The sequence below is a fragment of the Esox lucius genome, chromosome 20 (genome assembly GCF_011004845.1).
Source record: "Esox lucius isolate fEsoLuc1 chromosome 20, fEsoLuc1.pri, whole genome shotgun sequence".
NCBI lineage: Eukaryota > Metazoa > Chordata > Actinopteri > Esociformes > Esocidae > Esox > Esox lucius.
The window spans coordinates 7,129,858-7,155,760 of NC_047588.1; the positions used below are offsets into that span (position 1 = coordinate 7,129,858).

At 41.8% G+C, this 25,903-nt stretch overlaps 1 protein-coding gene across 3 annotated transcripts; it reads right to left on the reverse strand.

Annotated features, from left to right (window-relative positions):
• Window positions 1-1,246: 1,246 nt before the first annotated feature.
• ubxn11 (UBX domain protein 11) lies at window positions 1,247-25,403 on the reverse strand. 3 transcript variants are annotated; one of them, XM_020040695.3, is made up of 15 exons: window positions 25,160-25,403; window positions 24,890-24,980; window positions 24,768-24,802; window positions 24,549-24,656; window positions 22,370-22,470; window positions 8,925-8,979; window positions 8,460-8,539; window positions 7,802-7,922; window positions 7,162-7,382; window positions 4,388-4,465; window positions 2,495-2,633; window positions 2,107-2,210; window positions 1,936-2,009; window positions 1,694-1,843; window positions 1,247-1,547 (listed from the first exon to the last, which is right to left on the reverse strand). In XM_020040695.3, the coding sequence occupies exons 2-15, from the start codon at window positions 24,958-24,960 to the stop codon at window positions 1,388-1,390; spliced, it is 1,497 nt and encodes a 498-aa protein (XP_019896254.2). In that variant the 5' UTR covers window positions 24,961-24,980; window positions 25,160-25,403; the 3' UTR covers window positions 1,247-1,387. The 3 variants fall into 3 exon arrangements, with proteins under 3 accessions (XP_019896254.2, XP_012994936.2, XP_019896253.2); XM_013139482.4 differs by having other exon boundaries at window positions 7,802-7,925; XM_020040694.3 differs by having other exon boundaries at window positions 7,802-7,925; window positions 24,890-25,403.
• Window positions 25,404-25,903: the final 500 nt, after the last annotated feature.

The window sequence follows — 25,903 nt, forward strand, 5'->3', positions numbered from 1 at the left end:
TACAAACGCTTTCACACTGTATGTCAGAACAGATAACACCATGTTCTAAACCTAACCTTACAGGCTAAAGTCAAGGTAAACAGCTATGTATATTGTGAATTGAAACACAAATATATTCCTTGTATCTTATTCCATTGCTATTGAAGTTATGCAAATATATAAATCACAGCTGATTCCCATCTAGGAAGCACACTCAGGTGTTGAGGTTCTTTCAATCACATGATCATATGTTCTAAAAGAGTACTCTTTGGGCTGATATTGTGTGGAAAACGAACAATATGGAGCAACACAAAGAAAAGAAAGAAAGAAAGAAAGAAAAAAATGCCTGCACGACGGAGAGGAAGACGAGTACCAGGACAAGGGAGAGGAGTGGGACAAGGACAAGGGAGAGGAGTGGGACAAGGACAAGGGAGAGGAGTGGGACAAGGACAAGGACAAGGGAGAGGAGTGGGGCAAGGACAAGGGAGAGGAGTGGGACAAGGACAAGGGAGAGGAGTGGGGCAAGGACAAGGGAGAGGAGTGGGGCAAGGTAGAGGATGAGAACATGTGGCCAAATGCAGAAGACCGGGCAGATTAGAAGATTACTTTGTTTTTGTTATTATTATTCCAGTGCTTTTTCTGTTTGTATATCTTGCAGCAATGTCCTTTTACAAATAAAGTCTTTACTGCAGCAATTCTGTCTCTGTCTTTTTTTTTTTTTCATAAACTGTACATTCTATAAAGCTACTCTAAGATGGTCATTCATTTTTTGTATTGAATTTCTGCAGCAAAAGAAACAAAATGCATGCATTTACTAAACCCAACAAAACAAAAAGAGGCATCAAAAGAAACTGCAGTGCAAAACACAATCTATGATCAATACAATATACTGTCTATTGTATAAGGGCAGACCTGATACATAAAATAATGCAGTTTCTGTCATTTCAGCTGATGATAGTGTTTTTTTTGTCATTGTGTTATGATTGACTAAATGTTCCTGTTGGAAGAGAACATGTGTTAGTGTTTTGAATAATTATTTGATTTTGAAACATGTTTGCAGTGTTTTGTTAGACATAGTGTATTGTGTTAGTGTATTATTGTATTTTGTAAATTAGTTTTGGAGTTTAGTTTACAATGTGTGATTTTGAGCATGAAATTAACCGTTTTGCCAATTGTGTGTTTTAGGTGTGTTGGTGCGTTAAGAGTTTAGGAAACTTGTTAAATGTATTGAAAAAACTGTCATAGCGATTGTAAAAAACTGTAAAAACAAAATCAACCATCTTTCCCTCACTATAACACCTGAAAATATTAGGATACATTTTTATAGTAGCAAATATTAGCAATATTTACCTTTTCTAAAAGTCATAACAATACGTATATCTATGTAGATGTCCTTTATAGCCCTGCATCATGAACATACACCTTGACAAACAGGAGGGCGGGGCCTCGGCTGGAGCAGCAGAGTAGTGCTAGGAGTGAGCCCACAGGACAGCAGCGTCTGGGAGTCCTCGCTGTAACGCCGTTTTGGAAACGCACTGAGGATGTCATACTCTCGGGCATCTGCCCCTCTGATAGAAAGAGACAGGCGGCCGCGTCAGCGCTGTTCTCACAAGGTGACCCAAGCGTTGCTTCAACGCCGACAACTATGGATATTTCATCCCGACGCACAATCTACACACAGCCGTTCATGGTATCGCCCCCCCACTCCACCCACCTGTAATTATCCAGATACTGGCGAAGGTGCCGTACGGTCTCTGAGGAGAGCATTTTAACAATGTAGGTGTGCTCCCCGTCCTCTGACTTCACCCTCAGCGTGGTGATGTCGCGGGCTGATGGGGGGCGGTCGGTCTCTGGCAACTCCAGCCTGACAGAGCAGAAAGGAGGGTCACGTGCCGGTCCCTATTGCTACTATTACTAGCAGAAAGCAATAGAGAAGGGTTCTTGAGCCCTGCGTACCTCTGTTTAATGGCCTGTATGACTGGCGTGTCTATGATGGTCACGGCAAGGTTCTTTGGAGTATCAGAAGAGCCCTAAAGACAAGAGCCAGACCATGCAGTTACTACCACCATCTACAGGCAGTAATAAGCCCTGGTTGTACTGAACCAAACATACTCTGGGCCTATTTACCTGCAGACTGGCTTTCACCGAGTCTCTGATGTCAATCACCCTACCGGCCTTTACCACCACCTTGGGCAGTCGGTTTAGGAACTGATCCATGGTCAGTTTTCTGCCTGTGGTGAAGTAAACATTTCAGATCAGGCAGAAGAGGGTTTGAGGTAAATTTCAAGCGATATAGGTGAAGCAGTTCACCTGAAGCAAATCAAACATGAATTGAAATTGTATTCATTTCATCCTTGCGTCTTTTCGTCAAAACACATGGGAAAATTCCACCCTGTCTCACGCATGTTCAGGAGGCGAGGAGAATGAACTTGAGGAATCCAAGGATTAGAAACACAAATGAGATTCAACTAGAGGTGCTGCAACACAAGTGATGCTGTGGGAAGTGAATACTGACCCGGGATCTGGGAAAAGGCCTGTCCTAAGCTGTCTGTGAATCGCTCTGACCCCGGGGCGCCAAAAACCGCCTGCCCCTTCCCAGGAAACTCCTCCCACCGTCGCCTCTTTTTGAACTCCTCCTCTCGCATGTCGTGAACCTGCGAAAAAATATGGTTTACTGTAAAAATGCACTGAAATTGGACACGGCCCCATCATTTGTCAATTCAGGTAATGCAATGCCGGCCTGCTTATTGGCCTAGAGAGGTTTCTTTTTACGGGATTGGCTCTGCTGTGAACACCTAAAGAGAAAGTAACTGCTCACAAAACAGGAAATGCATAATCTGTTTCTCAAGTTCCTCACCAGGAACACACACACACACGCACACACACGGGCACACACACGCGCACATACACACACACGGGCACACACACGGGCACACACACGGACACACACACGGGCACACACCCGGACACACACACGGGCACACACACGGACACACACACACACGGGCACACACACACACGGACACACACACGGGCACACACCCGGACACACACACGGGCACACACACACACAGACACACACACGGGCACACACCCGGACACACACACAGGCACACACACGGGCACACACCCGGACACACACACAGGCACACACACGGGCACACACCCGGACACACACACAGGCACACACACGGGCACACACATGGGCACACACACGGACACACACCCGGACACACACACGGGCACACACACGGACACACACACAGGCACACACACGGACACACACACGGGCACACACACGGGCACACACACAGGCACACACACGGTCACACACACGGGCACACACACACACGGGCACACACACGGACACACACACGGGCACACACACGGGCACACACACGGACACACACACGGGCACACACACGGACACACACACGGACACACACACGGTCACACACACGGGCACACACACACACGGGCACACACACACACGGACACACACACGGACACACACACGGGCACACACACGGGCACACACACAGGCACACACACGGACACACACACGGGCACACACACGGGCACACACACAGGCACACACACGGACACACACACGGACACACACACGGACACACACACGGTCACACACACGGGCACACAAACGGGCACACACACGGGCACACACACGGGCACACACACGGGCACACACACAGGCACACACACGGACACACACACGGTCACACACACGGGCACACACACGGGCACACACACGGGCACACACACACACACGGACACACACACGGGCACACACACGGACACACACACGGGCACACACACGGGCACACACACGGACACACACACACACGGACACACACACGGACACACACACGGACACACACACGGTCACACACACGGGCACACACACGGGCACACACACGGACACACACACTGGCACACACACGGGCACACACACGGACACACACACAGGCACACACACGGGCACACACACGGACACACACACGGGCACACACACGGTCACACACACGGACACACACACGGGCACACACACGGGCACACACACGGACACACACACGGACACACACACAGGCACACACACGGACACACACACGGACACACACACGGGCACACACACGGGCACACACACGGACACACACACGGACACACACACACGGGCACACACACGGACACACACACGGACACACACGGGCACACACACACAGGGGCACACAAACACACGGGCACACACACACACACGGGCACACACACACACGGGCACACACACGGACACACACACGTACACACACACGGGCACACACACGGACACACACACGTACACACACACGGGCACACACACGGACACACACACGGGCACACACACGGGCACACACACCTTAAAGGGCACTCCTTCTGGAAACATCTGCTGTAGCTCAGAAGGGAAGTACCCGTCCATGAAGTCTTGCATGCATCGCTGTAAAGAGTTAAGGGGAGTCAGAGAGATTCAACTGAGATTACAGTTTTTTACAGTCGCTAGGACACATTTCCCAATACTTAGGTCACTTTTTCAAAACTCTTCACACAGTTCTCCAAAGCAACTTTCAGCTCGGCACAGCAGTTCATTTCACTTTCAAAATGCACTAAAACTACCAAATCACTTCATACATGTCTCAAATCAACTCATTCTTCCAGAACACTAGCAAAGGTTGACAGACAACAAACACACTTTGTCACCCACAAAACAATGACCTAAAAAACACTAACAACAGGTAGCATTTTACAATGTTTACATGTGTAAAACAAGGACACATCTCTGTTTATAATTCACTGCAATGTATTTTACTGGAATGAATCAGACATGTTTTATGTCTTTTATTAATTATTTATTTTCTGCAGTAATTCCAAAATACAAGAATTTGTATACACACCATCCACTGATACAATAGTAATGCTAATTTACACGGTCTTCTCCATTTGGCCACAGGTTCTCATCCACATCATATCTTATGTCATCTAGGGCAATACACCAGCATTCATTGCATCCAGAAGGGATATTTGATCATGTGGATGGTGGTCATAAACCTTCCGTTTCTCTATGGGGTTGAGGAATGGAGAGTAAGGTGGGAGGAAAAGTGACACCATTCTGGGATGGGCTGCAAACCACTCGGTGACTGCACGGGAGTGGTGAAATGCCACATTGTCCCATACAATTATAAATGTTGGCTGATTTCTTCTCTCCATCCCTTTCCTCACCTAGCACAACCCTTCCATAGAGGTCGTGCAGGAACGCAAGGAGACGTTCAGTGTTGTATCGCCCAATTAGTGGTTTGTGTTCAGCTTTGTGTCATTGAAAGTTCAGCTTTGTATTATGTTATTGTTTTGAACATAAGTTTAACAGTTTTGAAAACAGTATGTAAGCATGTGCAAATTGGCCTGTAAGTACAAGAATTAATGAAATTTGAAAGATGTAGTCACTGAATGCATTTTGTGCCAAAGCAATGATAATTGATCCTCAGTTTAGCCCACTTATACTTCTGTTGTGCTAACTGTGTGAAGAGTTTTGAAAAAGTGACCTAAGTATTGGGAAATGTGTATTAAAAACTGTAATATATTTAATTATTCTGAGTTATGACACATAAAAATCCAAATCAGTAAATGCATGTATCTAAAAGTCATGCTTGGTTCAAATGTCAAGTTTCAGTTTCTGAAAAACAGAAACTCTAGGTCTATTACATTATTGGCTAAATCTACCAACCCAAAATCTCCCACATCACCACAATACAGTTATTGTTTTGGTTCTTTACTCCAAAAGTTTGGATTTGAAATTTAACTCTTACTACTGTATGAGGTTATACAAATCCTCCACTTTCATTTTGCCGTATTGGTGTTTGTGTACATTTTACTGTACCCTTTTCATTAAGGTGACCAAGAGTATTGGGAAAACTGGCTTAACAAGTGTTTCTGGTTAGTCAGGTAAACACATCTGTGCATGTGTAAGAAATCTTTCAATGTCTATCCTTAATTTTAGGCTTTGCATTTGCCTTTTGAGTCTGACATTGGTCTCTGTCAAGATGAGGAACAAAGGTGTCATTGAAAGTCAAATGATGAGGCTTAACCCCCCCCCCCATACAAATTACGTTAAAACAGCCAAAACCTATAGTGCAATGTGTAATCATAGCCTGAAAAACGATGTCTTAAAAGAGTTATAGTAAGAGTGTAGAGAGAAAAGTGCCTAAGATCCACAGCCAACCATACGACTTATGACAGTGTAAAGTAAAATGTTGTCACCTAAAGTTCTTTACCGTTAATCTACCAGGTAAGTATACTGTGAACAGAATCTTACAGCAGCAACCTGGGATCAGTTAAGGTGACCCATCTTGCTCATGGGCAGAACAATTGCTATTTTAATTTTTCTACCTAGTCCAAAGTAGGATTACAACCAGCAACCTTTAATTTACTGACCAAACTCTCTTAACCACTAGAAAAGGCCAAGCCAGTAACCCTCTTAACCACTAGACAAGGCCAAGTCAGTAACCCTCTTAACCACTAGACAAGGCCAATTCATGTGAGAAATTGCCAAGAAACTGAAGATCTCGTACAATGCTGTGTAGTACTCCCTTCAAAGAATAGGGTAAACTGTCTCTAACCAGAATACAAAAATAAATGGGAGGTCCCAATGCACAACTGAGCAAGAGAACAAATACATTAGAGTTTGAGAAACAGACGCCTCACAGGTCCCCAACTGGTAGCTTCTTTAAACAGTACCCACAAAACACCAGTCTCAGCATCAGTGAACAAGTGACTCTGGGATGCTGGCCTTCTAGGCAGAGTTGCAAATGAAAAAGGAAAAGCCATATCTCAGACTGGCCAATAAGAAAATATTAAGATGTGTTTCAGGAAGCACAGGGTGAAATCTCTTCAGATTACCTCAACAAATTGACAACTAGAATATCAAAGGTCTACAAGGTTGTAATTGCTGAAAATGGAGGATTCTTTGACAAAAAGGTCACAATTATTATTTCAATTAAAAATCATTATTTCTAACCTGGTCAATTACTACATTTCCTACTCATTTTGGTATATTCCCTACTCAAACTCATTTCATTTATGTTTTCATGGAAAACTAAGTGACCCCAAACCTTTGAACGGTAGTGTAGTGTATATACACACTTGCGTGCTGGCTTCCTGGTACGACCGGAAGGGCCCATTGAACATGAGGATGCCATTGCTGTAAAGCCTTAGTGGGACAGGGTCTTGTCGGGCCAACTGAGCCCCCCTGGATGTGGCTCTGACATAGGACTCTCCCTCTCCGGCCAGCACATTCAACTCCCAGATGTTCCGAAGCACCAGGTCATAGTTCATCTGGAAGTTCTGTTGGGGCGTGGAAGCCTCTGCCGAAGAGTTTAACAGAAAAAGAGTAACATAACAGAATGTTGGGATCGCAATGTATCAGGTGAAATGGATATGATTATCAATTAGATATATAGTAAATATTTGCAGCTTTATTGATCTGCAATATTACAACTACCATTATTTATGTATTTTTTATTATCAAGGATGGGTCCGTCTGGTCTTCTTATTGCCCCTCCTTCCAGGGGCATGTTTTTGAGAGGGTGTGTCCAATGGGAAGCTACGCATGCTTTGCTGTGCAATTATAACTTGAATCAAAATGAGTTGGTTGCTATTACATTTTGTTTGGTTGATGGAGGAATGAGTGGCGATGCTTAAACACAAGTTGTACTGTTTTAACATAAGGCTGGAGGTAGAAGCACTTCCCAGCTGTAATCCAGGACAACTTCGGTTCAGTTACCTGGTTGCCACACCCCTCTGTCAGAGCTCTGGATACACTCAGCTTCTTTGACTTCCTGTTGACAGTTTGTGTGGCTTTTATATCCGCTCCCCACCCACAACATGCCGTAGTCCTTCAGAAACTGCTGTTTGGTGAAAAAACAATGTCTAGAAAAACCTTGAATCTAGAATAACTTCAGTTACATGTTGCAACAGGTGGGGAGAGAGAGAGTTCCTGTTTCATGATTCTTTGTTCTCCGTTTTCATGTTTAACACTCTGCACCCCAAAAATCAATAAGACCTATTTAAGTTTAGTACATTTGTTTGTCCTCAATTATTATTATTATTATTATGTATCAACCTCACCAAAAAGTAATACATCGTACATACTGTTATACTCCTGCTGTGAGATACTTTCTAACATTATTATGTGGCATAGACATTGCCACTTATTAACCACCTCTACTCATTGTAGTGGTGACTGATTAACCACATCTTCTCTTTTCTATGCAGCACCGTTCAAGCCATGTGAACACAAACTCGCTTATACAGTGTTATTCATCAGAGAGGTTGTCCAATATCTGCACAGTGTATCAGACAGATAAGTTATGACCAAAATTAGCTTTGCAAGAAAAACTTTGTGCCATTTTTTTTGGATGGTGATGGTGGCTTTACTTTACCTCCATCTCCAATATCTGGTCCCGTTGACTTTCACAGGTTGTTACAAGTTCATCTTCTCTGCTTGTATGACAGCTTTGTTCTAAAACAAACACACATGAACAATATGGTTTTGGTTCACTAAACATGACTCCATACTGCAAAAACAGTTTTATAAAACATTCTTTAAATTATATATTATCTGGCATTGTTATGCTTTAATGGGCAGAGAAGTTTGGAAAGATTTTTGCAGAAAGAGCAGAGGGTCGGACTCTAATCCATGCTGCCATAGAACCCATCTTCTCCCCAGTCAACGGACATGAGAGCGATGACAGATAGGGAGAGAATGCTGTACAAACCTAAATGATAAACTATAAGCTGAGTATTTCTATAAACAAGACATGGTATCTAGATCCATTTATGTATGCCGTAACTTGAGCTCAGCAGTTGCAGATATGTTTGCGATAGGTAGTAGGTAAAAAAAGTACCTCTTGATTTTTGAAGTAGCTTTAGTTTCTCCTCAAGAACTGCAATTTTTTTGTCCTAGAAAAAAAAGACAACAACATGAAGGTGGCACCGTGCTATGGCACTTGGCAACCAACCACCCTGGCCCATAGAAAACACTGTGTAAACTTAAAAAAGTATCGCATTCACAGAACCGTTAATCTTTCTGTCATTAGATCAGCAAATACTGTAAATGTGTTAATTAATTGTAAATCCACATATATTTGGATATCTTCACCTCATACCACTGATTTCTATGTAACTGTACGTCAAATCAGTGTTTCTTATTTGGTCTCTATATTATCTGCCACCATCAAACAAACACTCTCTGCATGTGTAAATACAATTACAGTTAGGTCCGGAAATAAATGAACAGTGAAGTTTTGTTATTTTGGCTGTTTACCAAAATACATTCAAGTTACAGTTAAAGAATGAATATGGGCTTAAAGTGCAGTCTCTCAGCTTTAATTTGAGGGTATTCACATCCAAATTGGAGGAAGCCAGGCTTGGGATTTCGTAATTTTAGGGGCAAGGCCATTTGGCCTTTGGTGTCACAGAAATGTTTAGGACAAAAAGGCCACAAAGGCCATTGAGTGAAATAGGAGGATTTGGAGCTTACAAATGAACAACTCAAATTGCTTATAAGAAAAAAAGTATGCATGACATAAAAACATACATTATTCACTTTTTGAACATCATACTTGACACCATTGACTAAATAATAACTTACTATAACTAGGCTATACTTGGAGCTCATTGTGTTTAATTTCAGAGGTTTTAGTTGGGAGTGTTCACATGATGATAACAAACAGACAATAGTATTGACATTTAAGTAACATTCCAAAAGCGTTCTGGTGGTTGTCCTCATTTGCGAACTACAAACAAACGTACAAACAAACCAACTGCTGACCGTGAGATTTTGACAATAGCACAGGCACAAATTGCCCACAAGTGGCCGTTGGGCTTACAATGATTTTGGGGGCATCATGGCCAGAGCAAAGGGCAACAACGTTGTGAAATTCCTATGCTGATAACAGCCCTTTAGTATGTAACCCCCTCTTTTTCAAGTTATTGAACACTTGACTCAAAAGCTGTTTCATGGACATGTGTGGGCTTTTCCTTTGTTATTTCTTCATCAATGAACCAGGTAAAAGGTCTGGAGTTGATTGCAGGTTTGGAATCTGAGCATTAACAATTACAATATGCACGTTTCATTGGAAGTGAATGTGCTGTGGCATTCACATTTGGAAGCTGTTGCTGTGACCCCATAACATGCGGTCAAAGGAGCTCTCAATGCAAGTGAAACAGGCCATCCTTAGGCTGCAAAAGAAAATCCATCATCAGCACACTGGTGAGATCTGCAACACAAAAAGACCTGGAAATCCACGGAAGGCAACAGTGGTGGATGATCGTAGGATTCTTTTCATGTTAAAGAAAAAATCCTTCACAACATTTAGCCAAGTGAAGAAGACTCTACCATAAAGAGAAGACTTTACAAGAGAAAATACAGAGGGTTCCACACAAGGTACAAAACATTGATAAGCCTCAAAAATAGAAAGGCCAGATTAGACTGTGTCAAAAAATACCTAAAAAGCCAGTCCAGTTTGGGACCAGCATTTTGTGGACAAATGAAACTATGATCAACCTGTACCAGAATGATGGGAAGAAAAAAGTATGGAGAAGGCTTGGAACGACTCAGGATCCGAAGCATCATAATTTATTGATGATGTCACAGAAGACAGAAGCAGCTGGATGAATTCTGAAGTGATTCAGCCAAATTCAGCTAAGTTAATTGGATGGCGCTTCACTTTACAGATGGAGAATGACCCAAATCATACCGTGAAAGCAGAGTTTTTTATGGAATATTCTTCCATGCCTGAGTCAATCACCTGATCTCAACTTGATCGAGCATGCATTTCACTTGCTGAAGACAAAACTTAAAGCTGAAGTACGAACATGGTGAGCTCTCGCAGTGGTGGGAAATGTTATCCTGCGCACAGGAAGTAATGCGTTTGACATATCAAACATAGAGCTGAGGCTAGACAAAATAAGGAAGTGGCTACTCACTTTGTGGATCACGCAGCGAGAGACGCTAGCCAATTATAATTTTTTTATGGAAGAAGTTCAGAATGTAATGGTACCTAAGAAAATACAGTTTGAATCAAAGAAAGCAAATCTGGTCAAAGAGGCAGATAGTGAACATTGGTGCAGCTGCCTATCCACTATGGGTGAAACTCACAGAGCAAAATGCATTTAACTTCGGCGCTGATTTTTCTGTTAAATAAGTTCTCACACTGTTGTTAGTAATTGCCCTACTGGTGTTAATGTGGCAAGCTAAACAGAGAGAACAGACATGGCTATAGTTACTGACTGTACATCTTTCCAGCAGATAGTGTTCGCATATTTTGCTAGCAGCTTCTAATAACGTTTGCTTGCCAGCAAGGACAAAGTTAGCTGACTGGTTTTCGGACCGCCTCGGACCCCCCCAATACAGTAAAACTGCACATTTTAGAGTAGCCTTTTATTATGGCCAACTTGCACACCTGTGCAATAATCATGCTGTCTAATCAGCATCTTGATATGCCACACCTGTGAGGTGGATGGATTATCTAGGCAAAGGAGAAGTGCTCACTAACACAGATTTAGACAGATTGGTGATCATTATTTGAGAGAAATAGGCCTTTTGTGTACATTGAGGAAGTCTTAGATATTTGAGTTCAGCTCATGATAAATGGGGGCAAAAACAAAAGTGTTGCGTTTATAATTTTGTTCAGTGTAGCTAACTTTCTGTTGATGTAGAGGCAAACTGCCATCGGTACATGCTATTTGCTTTGTTAACTAGCCCAGCTAGTAGTACTATACTCGGAAAACATTACCAAAGCGAGTTTAGACTAGTAACTGGCTATTCTCATGCTTCCTATGTATGCTATTTCAAAAAAATATAGTTTAATTCATTTCAGTATATAATTTAAATAATCGTACATCAACTAGCCTGGTTGATGAAGATTGTTTTTTAGATGAGCTGAATAAAATGCACAGGTAACATGTGGAGCTTTAATAGTGAACTGATGTCACACCAGCAACAGTGGAGATTTCTGAGAAAATGAGGTGGAAATACCTCCTGTTTTTTTAAAGTTACCTCCTTCCCACTAACAAACCACAACTGAAGTTAGCTGCAGTAAAGGCCTGGAAAAGCATCTCAAAGGAGGAAACCCAACGTCTGGTAATGTCCATGTTTTCCAGACTTCAAGCAGTCACTGCCTGAAAGGGATTCTCAACAAATTAAAAATGGAAACTTTATTTATGATTGTGTTAATTTGTCCAATTACATTTCAGCCCATGAAATAAGGGGACTGTGAATAAAATGGTTGCAATTCCTAAATGAGTAATACGATATTTTTGTTCAACCCGTTGAATTAAATCTGGAAGTCTGCACTTCAATTACATCTCGGTTGTTTAATTTAAAATCCATTGTGGTGGTGTACAGAGACAAGATTATGAAAATTGGGTCAGTGTCCAAATATTTCCAGACCTGTAATTCTATTACATACAGTGTTTTCTAGGCAATAACTTTTGTTTTTTAATACTGGGTGTCTACTGTATGTAACACTATTGACTCTGGCTTACAATTTGACATCCCAACTTTGGACATTTGCAACTTGAAAAACTTTTTTTCAATTATACATTTATAAAAACACAGTACCAATCAAAAGGTTGGACAGACACACCCATTAATTTAAACGGATTTGTCCGGAGTTTTGTGTGGTAGTGTAGACTCATAGACATGGTGTCTTTGACTGTCAATTATCCACTTTTTGTGAGCTTCAGTGTTCGCAGGGGATTACTGTCTGAAAAATACACTTTCAAGTTTCACCCTTGGCAAAGGGAAACCGTTTTTTTCAACTACATTCATAGTGTATTTGTTTGATGCAAAACAGGAAGTCATGTAAGGAAATGACAGTTCCTTTAAAGCGAGAGGTACTTAAATATGACACTAATGCAGATTTCTTACAAACATTTTATTTAGTAGAAACCTTAGTGGTACCAATATGAAACATGGCACACAGTCATTGATAATCAAAGGTGTCAATCATTTTAAGGGACACTATGGAAACTATAAAAATCAATGCAAGATGCTTGTGCAGTATTTGACATAAAAGAAACCCTTCTTTTCCATCATGCAGCTACTCAACCTGGAAGAGATGTATGCAGAGTTAGCTCCACGGAGTCTGTGCATCTGCATTCTGCATGGTTCCTTTGAAATGCATGCGTTAAATTGGGTGTTGGTGTGGAGGATGAGAATAGGGAGACAGAGATAATAGCTACAGATCCAGACATCACATGGGCTGATCTACACTGAATTGTGTCGACTACAGGCAGTGCTCGTCCCGTAGTTGTAGCACATTGGCATGCACCCTGAGATTGTTGTTACAGATAGTATGTTAGTTTAATAATTTTTTAAAACAAGAAACCAGGCAAGCCTAGTTCTGCTGGTCCACAATAGTAAGTGTTGCTCTCTCGAGATTCGAACACGGGTCAGTATAGCCTTGTGTCTCCCTGAACAAATCCTCTTTTGCCACTGTGATGGCAATTTCTAAAATCCAAATAATTCTATGAAAATGGTAGGTAAGACAGGAGAAATCAATTGCGCAATAAACGGTTTTAATCTTGCTTGCAAGGAGAAAGTATACAGGTTACAAGGTAACGGTGAATAGTTTCTAAATAAAAACATCATTTCGACAGTATTTATTACATAGGAAGAAGGGGTGTGGTAAGATGCTGCCATCTGTTTCATGTCAATCAAACACCTTTCCCTTTGTTCTATCACACACGTCAAATGCTATCTTCCCCCACCTTATCCTTCCTGCCATAATGTCTTCTGTAGTGTTTACCCAAAGGGGCCAACTGGCCTTACTCCCCCTGTTGTATATCTTCTCCTATCTTGTCCTAAAACCCATTGATCTCCATCTGGACAGACAATAGATGCCCCCTATGCAAATACCAGGTCCTATCTTAACAGTGGGACTCACTCCTTTATTCAGTCAGAATACATTGTATAAGAAATTTCCACAACAATCCATCCTCTTGATACCATGTCAAACCTTGGTATCAAACCTTAAACAGTTCACTCATTAGGATGTAGACTGCAACAAAACAGTACTCTTTAACAACATGACCCAGTCAATATTATTATCCTTAGTGATTAGAGAACTGAGCAAATCTGAAATGTCTGGATCCTCCTTTGCATTCTTCTAGATCAGTACCTTCCGTATAAAATCCAAGATCACACATTGTCATCATACAGTATCATAACATAGTACAGCAAAACTTTTATGTCATAATCATCATAAACACCTATCACTGAATGCATCCTTCAATTTATCACTGTTACAAAGTTCTCTCATGCCAATTGCTCAATTCACTGAAAAGTCCTCTCCATGGTTCCATTTGGATGTCCTTCCAAAGTCATCACAACTGTTCTGCTCCTTCAAACGTCAGACAGTCAGTTATGAACCATTTCTTTGACAGGCCGATGTAACAGAACGAAAAAGTCAGATGTATATTCCAAGGTGTTGTCCTTCATAGCTCAAATGCAGACACAGCTCTTGTTGTCTCCATTCTAGCTGTTTTATCAGCCAGGCCAGGAGAATCTGTGTGTTCTCCTTTGTGAATTCCAAGATGACCAGTTTTAGCCAAAGGTTCTAGAGCTAAAGGCCATGTAGAAAGTGACTGGTTACGAGCACCAGAAAATTCACTTTTCCCTCAGTGACTTCAATTCACTGCGTCTAACCTTTAAACACTGCAATCCTCGTGTGTCGTCGATCCCAGGTTCCTCTCTCAGCTACCTGGACAGCAGATGAGATGTACCTGGTATGGACCCAATCAGCGTAGCATGATGTTGTGCAGTAGATCTTTCCTACACCTCCACCCTCTCGGTCGGAGGTTGCCTTCTCCATTACATTGCAGAACCATCAGGACTCGAGTCAGTCCAGCTCACAGGAACTCAGCATCCTGTAGACGTGCAGCACCTAGACGTGCAGCGAGCCAGAGTAGACTCCTCTCTCAGCTGTAGGACAGTCTGTCTGTGTGTCTGTGAGATCCATCTCACCTCAGCCACCTCACAGTTGTCCTTTTAAGCCAAACTCAGTCTCTCTCAGGGCTCCAACAAGTCCTCTGTTGCCGAATCGCTTTCAAGTGTTCTGTATCTGAATGTGTGAATTATCCTTGAGAAGATTAGTTCCAACTGCACAGTACATCATCACATATGTCCATCACGTTAGCTTGTTGCATCTCGCTGATACATTAGAACCACACACTACCAAACACTCAAACCCTATATTTCACTACTTCTTTTCTCCAAATAGATTTAGAACGGTTGAAATCAATAGCAGTATCGTTAAAACATTAACATCTCTGGTGCTTCTGTTCTGCTAGTGTAGCAAAATAACAATTCCACTCTTTTCTATAGTTGGTGTAACAACCAACACAAAGAACAGAAGAACACAATTTCACATTTCTCATTACTGTTCCAAAAACTCATCAGTTAATATAGTTTGCTTGCATTGAAGTACCATTCTCTAATAGTAGTTCATGAACAATTCTCAGTTCACCTATATAATTTACATCTGATTGTGTTGTATCGGAACTACAATCAAATTCACCCATTGTTTCACATATAGGATCAAATACCTTATTTCAAATCAAACATTTCACACCATATTGAAGGTCAGCTAACATAACTGTTATTTAGCCTAATTTCTCTACAAGATGAAACTTAGTGTGAATGTCTCCAAGTCTCTTCTTATTATCCTAGCACATCAAACACACTCTGAAATCCTGTCATAAATCATGACCCCCCCTTTTTACTCCTTTATCACCACAGGGCTCTCCCTGGAGTGGGGGGTGGTCTACTAACCTAAGGATAACAGGCCCTGGTCTTGAAGGATTGTCACCTTATCACTAAGGGACACTGTTGTTATCTTGAAACACCCCAGGCATTGACAATAGTAAAACAACCTTTTCCTCATCATTCACCTCAAAGAAACCTCTGTTAACCATTAACTTTCCAATGATTGCTTACTAGGACAGAACTTAAATTAGAATTAGAATACCCAATTTTGATAATGTCTGTTTCTCTTCTAAAGAGTCCAAACAAGTTAAAATCCATCTCAAACTGTTTTTTGTGTCAGTGAGTGGAGTGCTCCAGTGGGTCTGTACCTCTCTTTATGCAATTTAGACTATGTAAGACTTCTCAACTTATTTACCAGAAATATAACTCAATATCAATTAAAACATTGCACAATTTAGTAAACATGTTAGAAATAACAACATGTGCTCCCTGCACGTTTCTACCCACTTATTCAATAATGCATAAGATTAATATGATTACTTCTAATCAAATATTAAACTAACTGAACAGTAACACACCCATCAAATTAGTTATTGCTTAGCTAAACCATTTCAAAATGGCAAGATGTATTCTACTCAACCATAACCATGTTAGATTTCACATAAAACATACATTTCAAAAACCCAATTTGACAAACTAGATTATTCACGTAACTTCTTTAAGTACCTATTTAATTTGCTTTGAACTCTAAGTTCAACTCTTTTTCATTTGAACTCTAAGTTCAACTCTTTTCCACTATAGATAATCATTTCATACAATCCCCCCCTGCTTTCAAGACAGAAAATGACTTCAAGCTTGAAAGCAGAACCATTACAGGACCAAAATTAAAAGAAAATTCTAACATGCATTCAGTAAATGTCGCAAACTGAATATCCAACCAAAACAACCGAAAATAAGAAAAACAAAGGAAATAAAAACCGTACCACACACACGGTCGCTCGTGTGAAGGAACTCCCAAATTAGCATATCAAAATTTGCATTTACACAGGCAACGGCCAAACGAAGTTGAGACCAACAAACATCATGACTCAATTTACCTCCTAAACTCTAGGGAATTTTTTCAATTTTAGATGTAAGTCGATGTCATTCAAAATAGTGGTGGTCAGCCAAAATCTATACTTTCATGCATATCTCATGCAAAGACATCGAATTTGTTCTAGCAATTAACAATGTTGGATGACTCAAGGTCTCCACCCTTACTACAATTTGATTCGAAATCATAAATGTAAACATTAAAGCAACCAAAAGGAAAACTTATTCAGCTTTCACTTAATGTTTGATTAACCCAAAACTGAATATGCTTATGTTGGTAAAATTACCACGTGTGAGAACAGGCTGAACACTCAAATTTAACCCTTAGTAATATGCTACCTTGTTATAATGTTAAGGGTGGCGGAAGCCATCCCAGTGGACCTGCCCACCCTTCCTGAAGCTCTGAGCTCCACACATATATGGTGAGCCATTAACAAGGCCAAATGTTCGTTTATGGTCCCCAGACCATCCTCTCAATATAACCTACATCGTTCATTAACTGAAGATTCTAGATTTAGTGTCCAACCTATCTAATATTTTTGCAGTTTGTAAAAATGTGCTTATCATTATCTATACAACAACTCAACATTATGGTGGAAATTAAGAAACTCTTAAGAATGGCACTCCAGGCAGAAAACAGATTTATGACGTCACTATAATCAAGGTACAATAAGTAATCCAAAGGAAAACTCAATGTAGGCCTTAAACACCATTACATCAATACCCTATTTGTTCACTAATGTACCATTCCAGAATATACATTCCATGAACAAGTAGCAGGCGCTGGTTTTAAAAACACAAGTATTATCCCAGTTATCGTTGGAAAACACCTTTATTTAACCAAACTCAATTTAGCATTTAAAATAGGACGTCTAATTTTACGGGTTTATTGAAACGGGGAATAAACTGGCTTTGACTATTTGGGGAATAAACGGGCCGTAGTCATTTTACCCTCTTTTGCAGGCTATGACTATATTGGCTGAATCCAGTCTTCATGGAAAACAGCATGTTATCTTAATACTAAAAACTTTTGCTATCATCTGCATCCCACTCCATACAAGGAGAGAGAAAACACTATTTTAACCCCTCATTACGAAACCACGAGACCATATTTTACCAAATCACAGAATCATCATTATACCAATTTCTAAGCTATCCCTCTAATTATATTTCGGACAATATTCTCTTAAACACTTAAGTTAGCAGGCTAACACTCCCACGTGTGCCAGCCATCAGGCAAATTCAATTTCAAAATTTCAGCACAAAGGGAAAAGCCAAAAGAGTAGGCCTCGCATAATAACCATGTTAACAACGCAATGTAAGCGTTCGCCCAAACGCACACCAAACAAGAAGAAACATTGCGATTACAAATACTTCCAAGTTAACACCAACCTCGGTAAACGAGATCCAATATTCTATCAAGGAATATACAATGCAGCCAATCGGATCCCTCGTGCACAGGGAATACCAAAATGGACAAATGCATTTACTAGACCGACCACAACCAGACAATGACAAATGCCCGTGACTCGGGCCATAACAAACACAAGTGGCGCGTGCATATACAACTTCTGTAGCATACTGATCCAAACCATAAGCTGACTAACAATTGCGGCAATTTTACAGGAGCCTTCTACAGGCACTGAAAGTATGAGATCCAATCTCAATTGCATATTTAAGTCCAACCTAAATTGCAGATGTTCAAGCAGTCCAACCGCTTATAATCCAGCACTAATCGCAACGCAATAGGTTAGCAGCATAGGAATGGTTGTCAGGCCTAACTACAGTCGCTATTAACCAAAACACCACACTTCACAAACACACATACAGGAGCACGCTATACTCCATCACGCAGTCCAACTGCTGCACGGGAATTGGTGTCAGGACATGGAACAAAAACGACATGTTTCTAACTACAGCCGCCCTGACTGCAATACTCAAAAAAACTTCTAGTCACCATACTTACTCAAATCCATCTATCAATTTCCACAAAACCATCAAATCTGACTTACAAAAACAACCACATTGTTTACTAAAGCATATGAAAACTGTATTAAGGAACAATCTCACCGGTTGATGCTCCCTCTGGTCCCCTGTCTGACCGTCCGCACCCCTCCCTCAGGCGGTTCAGCGTTCCTGCGTGTTCCCGTTGAATCACTCGCGGCAATGCCAAAGAGATTACGGGTGTGTACACCTGGTGTGTACAACTCCCCACTTTTGGAACTTTTCTTGAAACTCGTAGACATGCTCAACACTTCCAAAGCGGAGCAGAAAACGGACTCCAGCGGCCCACAGCATTTCCACGTTCACAACGAAAAAGTCCACAGAACTTGGCCACGTTATGACTCCAACGATGCAGTGTCCCGAGCGGGCCTCCAAGGAGACCCACCTATCGGTCCAACTGAACTCCGCGGGGTGGGGGTGACGGGCGATCAGAGGAGAACGAGCCATCTAACCTGAGCAAAAAAAAAAAACTACAACACAGATCAATATACTCCACACTGTCTACACACCGTAGCCTACGCTTTCCAAACACCTTTTCATACGTTACCACGGCCATCTACCTCCAATCAGCCCGACAGGCCGCGCATCCATCACCGAATGAAAACGCCAATCGCCGGAAAACCTAATAACGCTCAAAGAAACATTGTTCACATGTCCAAACACCATATACGTCAGTGATAATTTTTGCCGGTCCAGCGTAAACACGAGAGACCGGCAAAGATTTACAGTCGCACTTCCCCATGTTCCAGATTTACCTAGTAAATCTAGTTTATCTCAACCAACCAGAAAGCCAAGTCAAGCTCGTCAGCCCACAAATGAGATTTTAAAAGGTCCAACCTTTTACTGCAGATTTTAAACTATAAAGTCCAACTTTAAGTTTTTAAACCGAATTGCGTTCTTACCCCCAAATTCAATTTCCGCAGGAAACCTGTACTGATCAAGCACGAGTCACAGCTCCCGTCAGGCACTCTTTCTCAGCCCGTCAAAGGATAAGCCTTTTCTGGACGATACTAGAATTCCAGAGCTTTCTCTGGCCGTGCACGGTTAACCTTTTAGGAAAGGGACTCAAACCGATCAGGATTAGGATCCCGGACGAGCCCCCAAATTGTGATGGCAATTTCTAAAATCCAAATAATTCTATGAAAATGGTAGGTAAGACAGGAGAAATCAATTGCGCAATAAACGGTTTTAATCTTGCTTGCAAGGAGAAAGTATACAGGTTACAAGGTAACGGTGAATAGTTTCTAAATAAAAACATCATTTCGACAGTATTTATTACATAGGAAGAAGGGGTGTGGTAAGATGCTGCCATCTGTTTCATGTCAATCAAACACCTTTCCCTTTGTTCTATCACACACGTCAAATGCTATCTTCCCCCACCTTATCCTTCCTGCCATAATGTCTTCTGTAGTGTTTACCCAAAGGGGCCAACTGGCCTTACTCCCCCTGTTGTATATCTTCTCCTATCTTGTCCTAAAACCCATTGATCTCCATCTGGACAGACAATAGATGCCCCCTATGCAAATACCAGGTCCCACACATTCCTGTACCTATCTTAACAGTGGGACTCACTCCTTTATTCAGTCAGAATACATTGTATAAGAAATTTCCACAACACCACTGGCCTTTTTTAATAGCTAATTGGCCATTCGTGAATGATATTGATACAGTTAAACTAACTAACATTTCTTTCTAAACTGACTATGTTAACCTCCACCACAAATAACGTCTATGAACGGTATGTCGTTTGCCACTGGCTGTTCTAACAGCGTATTAGCCAGTAATAGGCTTTACCAGTATCTACTAACTTACTGGAATAGTCATAAGAATTGAGCAATTCTGCCAAAGCTATTTCATTTCATGGCATAAGAACATATATTTTTCTTTCATGGCAAAACAACATACTTTATTCTTTCATTTGTGAATGACATTGATACAATAACTATCAATAAAGGTGACGATAACTAACTTTCTCATCAAGTGAAAAGACGAGAATCGTGGAATCTACCAGAAAAAGTCTCAATTCTGTATAACCGTAAACAGTTTTATTGTGGCCCACAAAGAAAATGTATAAATGTCATTGCTCTCAACAGATTTGAACTTAGGTCTTCCTCATGAGGCACTGTCTTTAACCACTACGCCACGGCACTACATGTTTCAGCAGTCACTAGACACCACTGAGCACTGTGTTAAACTGACTAAAGTTTCTTACTAAGTTTATCTCCACCATAGCGTCTATAAACTGCATGGCTTTTGCCACTGGCCATTTTAGCAGCTTATTAGCCAGTAATAGGCTTACTAGTATCTACTAACTTCCTAGGAATAATCATAAGAATTGAGCAATTGCTAGCGAAACTGAAGATGAACTTTTCCATGCCAGAAACAGTCACAATATAACTGTATACTGTTTTAGTTAAAGCTCACGTGACTACTGTACATGTTGTACCCAGCAAATGTGTTTGTCTATCCTGACCCAAAACGCATGCACAGATGCGTACTTCGAAAATCCACCAGAAACAGTCGCAATATAACCGTAAACTGTTTTATTTCAGACTTACTATAATGTAGATACTGAAGGTTTTAGCCAGCAAAGTTTTCGTCAATACGGAATCATTAATAAAGTGTACTTTGCTTTGCCTGGAAGGAGATATGAACGCTTCCCTAACCACTATGCTATTTAACAAGGGGTAGTCAGTCACTCAGTCAGTCACTCTTCTTAGCCGGCTCTGCTTACGCAGTCTAGCGAAAATTAAAATCAAATTTTTCTTCACCTCATTGAATACAAAATATATTGAGGAGCTAATAGTTTCATTTACACTAAATAACACAACATTATGTCAGAAAGCCAGAGCAGAGAAAAAATCTTATGCATGTTAGGTTCCGTGTCTGTTTGTTCTGTTTTATTTTCGTGTTTTCTACGTTCTTGAGTTTTGGTTTCTGCTTTTTCTTTTGCCCCACCTGTGTCACATACCTGTTCCCAATTAGCGTTCCCTAATTAGTCTCTTCAGTTCTACCCTCATTGTGAGGTATTGTTGTTTGTAACTTGTCACTCAGTGTACTAAGCCTGTCTATATTTTTCAGTTAAGCATAGTGTACCGACTCTAGCTAACCTTCTTGACTTCCCGCCTGCCTAGTGATTCGGTACTTTTGCTTGCCTGTATTGGATTTCTGTGTTTTGACCATTTGCTTACCTGACCATGATTCCTGCCTGAACCCTTTAATAAACTGGCCTGTCCCTCTGCGCCTGGGACCAAACCACTTTTACCTGGGCTGAGTGACAATGCAACACTGCATGTCCACTGTACACTCCAAATTTGATCAAACAGTCTTGCTACAGGGTGTTTGCAGAAGCTTGTGTTGTTACCAATTTTCCACCCTTTAAAGTGACTATTGGTTCATCTGGTTGGGAGAGTCAGCTAAATGATAAAATTTGTATGTACAACAATGTTTCTCTGTTTGTAAGAGGTGTGCTACTTCTCTTACCTTCTGGTCAATGTCCAGGGTTTGGCTTCTCACTTTAGTCTCCAGCAGGGTCAGCTTTTGCATCATGGAGGACATCAGCTCAAAATTACTAGGGGGAGGGCCTGTAGGATCCAAGCAAAGTTTTGCTGGATCAGGAAGCGTTATAACTGTATAATTAAGGCTACTACACGACTTTGTCCAAAGTAAACTACAGTACATAGAATGCATGGCTTTCTACTGATTCTGAAAGAAACTCCGATGTTGCATCATTTGAAAACTTTTACACCAATCAGACATAAAATTACGACCACCTGCCTAATATTGTGTAGGTCCCACTTTTGCCGCCAAAACAGCCCTGACCCGTCAAGGCTAGTCTCCACTAGACCTCTGAAGGTGTGCTGTGGCATCTGGCACCAAGACGTTAGCAGCAGATCCTTTAAGTCCTGTAAGTTGCGAGGTTTGTCCAGCACATCCCACAGATGCATGATTGGATCGAGATCTGGGGAATTTGGAGGCCAAATCAACACCTTGAACACATTGTTTTGTTCCTCAAACCATTTTTGCTTTGTGGCAGGGTGCATTATCCTGCTGAAAGAGGCCAATGCAATCATGTTGCCATGAAAGGGTGCACGTGGTCTGCAACAATGCTTAGGTAGGTGGTACATGTCAAAGTAACATCCACATGAATGGCAGGATCCAAGATATCCCAGCAGAACATTGCCCAAAGCATCACACTGCCTACGCCGGCTTGCTTCCTTCCCATAGTGCATCTTGGTGCCATGTGTTCTAAAGGTACATCGCACCCGTCATCCATGTGATGTAAATGGAAACATGATTCATTAACTTTTTCAGCAATTTGCACTACAGTAGCTCATCTGTTGGATCGGACCAAAAGGGCCAGTCTTCGCTCCCCAAATGCATCAATGAGCCTTGGCTGCCCATGACCCTGTTGCCAGTTCACCGTTTTCCTTCCTTAGGCCACTTAATAGGTACTGACCACTGCAGACAGGGAACACCCCACAAGGGCTGTAGTTTTGGAGATGCTCTGCCCCATTTTTCCTGCTTCTAACACATCAACTTTGAGGACAGAATGTTCATCCATCATCCATCCATCACCTTCCGCTTATCCAGGGCCGGGTCGCGGGGGCAGCAGTCTAAGCAGGGATGCCCAGACTTCCCTCTACCCAGACACTTTCTCCAGCTCTTCCGGGGGGTCACCGAGGCGTTCCCAGGCCAGCCGGGAGACATAGTCCCTCCAGCGTGTCCTAGGTCTTCCCCAGGGTCTCCTCCCGGTGGGACGGGACCGGAACACCTTCCCAGGAAGGCGTTCCGGAGGCATCCGAAACAGATGCCCAAGCCACTTCAGCTGACCCCTCTCGATGTGGAGGAGCAGCGGCTCTACTCTGAGCTCCTCCCGGGTGACCGAGCTTCTCACTCTATCTCTAAGGGATCGCCCAGCCACCCTGCGGAGAAAGCTCATTTCGGCCACCTGTATCCGGGATCTTGTCCTTTCGGTCATGACCCAAAGCTCATGACCATAGGTGAGAGTAGGAACGTAGATTGACCGGTAAATCGAGAGCTTCGCCTTGCGGCTCATCTCTTTCTTCACCACGACAGACCGATACATCGACAGAATGTTCACTTGCTGCCTAATATGTCCCACCCACTGATGTTATGGCTGATGGGTCTATCAGTGTTATTCACTTCACCAATCAGTGGTCATAATGTTATGGCTGATCAGTGTACATCTGAGTATTCAACCAACTATTTGTGAACAGTGGACTTCATGCTCATCTAAAGGCCACAGGCCAGGTTCTCAAATGGACCAGCAGCATCAGGGTTCACACCATATTTGTAACACATTGTAGTCAGGGATCATAAAGGGGAGGAGGAAAGGCCTCATCGGCAGGCGTTCCCATGGCTGCTTGTGCTTTTTAGTGACTCCATCTGGCTGGTCAGGGGCCTGCAAGCTGTACTGAGGTCGTTAGTCAAAGAAGCATGCCCTTCTATGTGCTGATTCCGCTAACCTCCCGGCTAAGCAAGCAGTGTTGGAATAAGCAGCACGGCTCCACAGAATTGATTTGGGCCTGATCTCTGACTCTGCTGAGCCCGCTGGGCTCTCACAGCATTTGACACAACAAGTGAATGTAAGGTGCAATTGATATTTCAGCACCGTTGCAAGAACATTGCACAAACTCACAATTGCTGGTGGTTTTTCTTTGCTTGGCATTTGACTTGGAGAGTGAAGCAATATCAGAGGCCTGAGCCTTAGATGTCGATATATCATTCAGCAGAGCAGCTTCATAATCTGAAGAAACAAACAAGCCAGAAAAAGAAAAAAATAACCATAACAAGGTTTTGAAACATAAAAGAATTATGAAGTTATAGACCAAGATGTGTAGATGCCTAAATTACATACCTGCGAATGGATTCCTCTCAAAAAGCACTCTTCTTCTGTTTGGGCAAAATAAGGATGTATCAATAGCTAATTAAATCATGATATTTTTATAGCAGATTCACTTCGCTTCCTCTTGTACATACCCTTGCTGGTTTAGGGCTACAGGAAAAGGAAGTCTTCGGTTTTTACCTAACGTTGAAAGTGGTGAGCTCATCTTATCACATTTATTAAACCCTGGGGAAGTAATTCAACAAATTTCATGCGTGCATGAGGAATGGGCTGACTTTAATCGCAATGCAATTCACATTCATGCAATTTACAGCTAAACGTCCTGAAAGTTTACACACAGTTTATATATCATCAGGTCTAATATTCATTTTTATTTGTCGTGCCATGAACCATGAACTACTTACATTAGAAGTGATTGTCTATATGATGTTGCTTCGAATCGTCACCCTTCTTTTGCAAGCATATTGTTTGGAGTTCGTTGTCATTGGTAACGTGGATACGCTGTCTTTTTATTGGCTCGCTTTAAGTTTCGCCGCGGTTGTCGTGTCATGAACATATACAGTCTAAGGTCATGAAGAACACGCCACATGATTCGATTTAAATTTGACATTATATTTTAAAGTGAAGCATTTAGAGACTTATTCGATATACATCGATACATAGTAATCATTCAAACCCTAGCAGGAGGTCTACTTTTATTTCAAAGTTTGTCATACCTACCTCTGTGTCGATCAGAACAAATTAACAGTAACTCGCAACAAAAGGTTTCTAAAAGCTAGGGTTGTTTGGTTATGCGATATCCCTATGAATAACCTGTTTGATTCCATGCAGATCCTTTTGCGAAAATGCTTCTACATTGAACCAAAAGCAGTTATGCATAGAATCCTTTACCATTTACACAAACCCAGAAAGGCCTGTTAAAGTAGAAAAGACGAAGGGAAAGAATACACAAAATATCCCCAAAAAGGTTCTAAATGTAACCGTGTTTTTTAAGGTTATCCCACAGTGACAGTACCCGTTTGAAATCCATTTTTTAAATACCTTGCTTACACCATCTGTAACAATTCATTACATGTTATACAAGACAATGCAATACAATGCAACAAACACTGACATTTCAGCTTGTTTTTTTATTCTTAATTATTGAC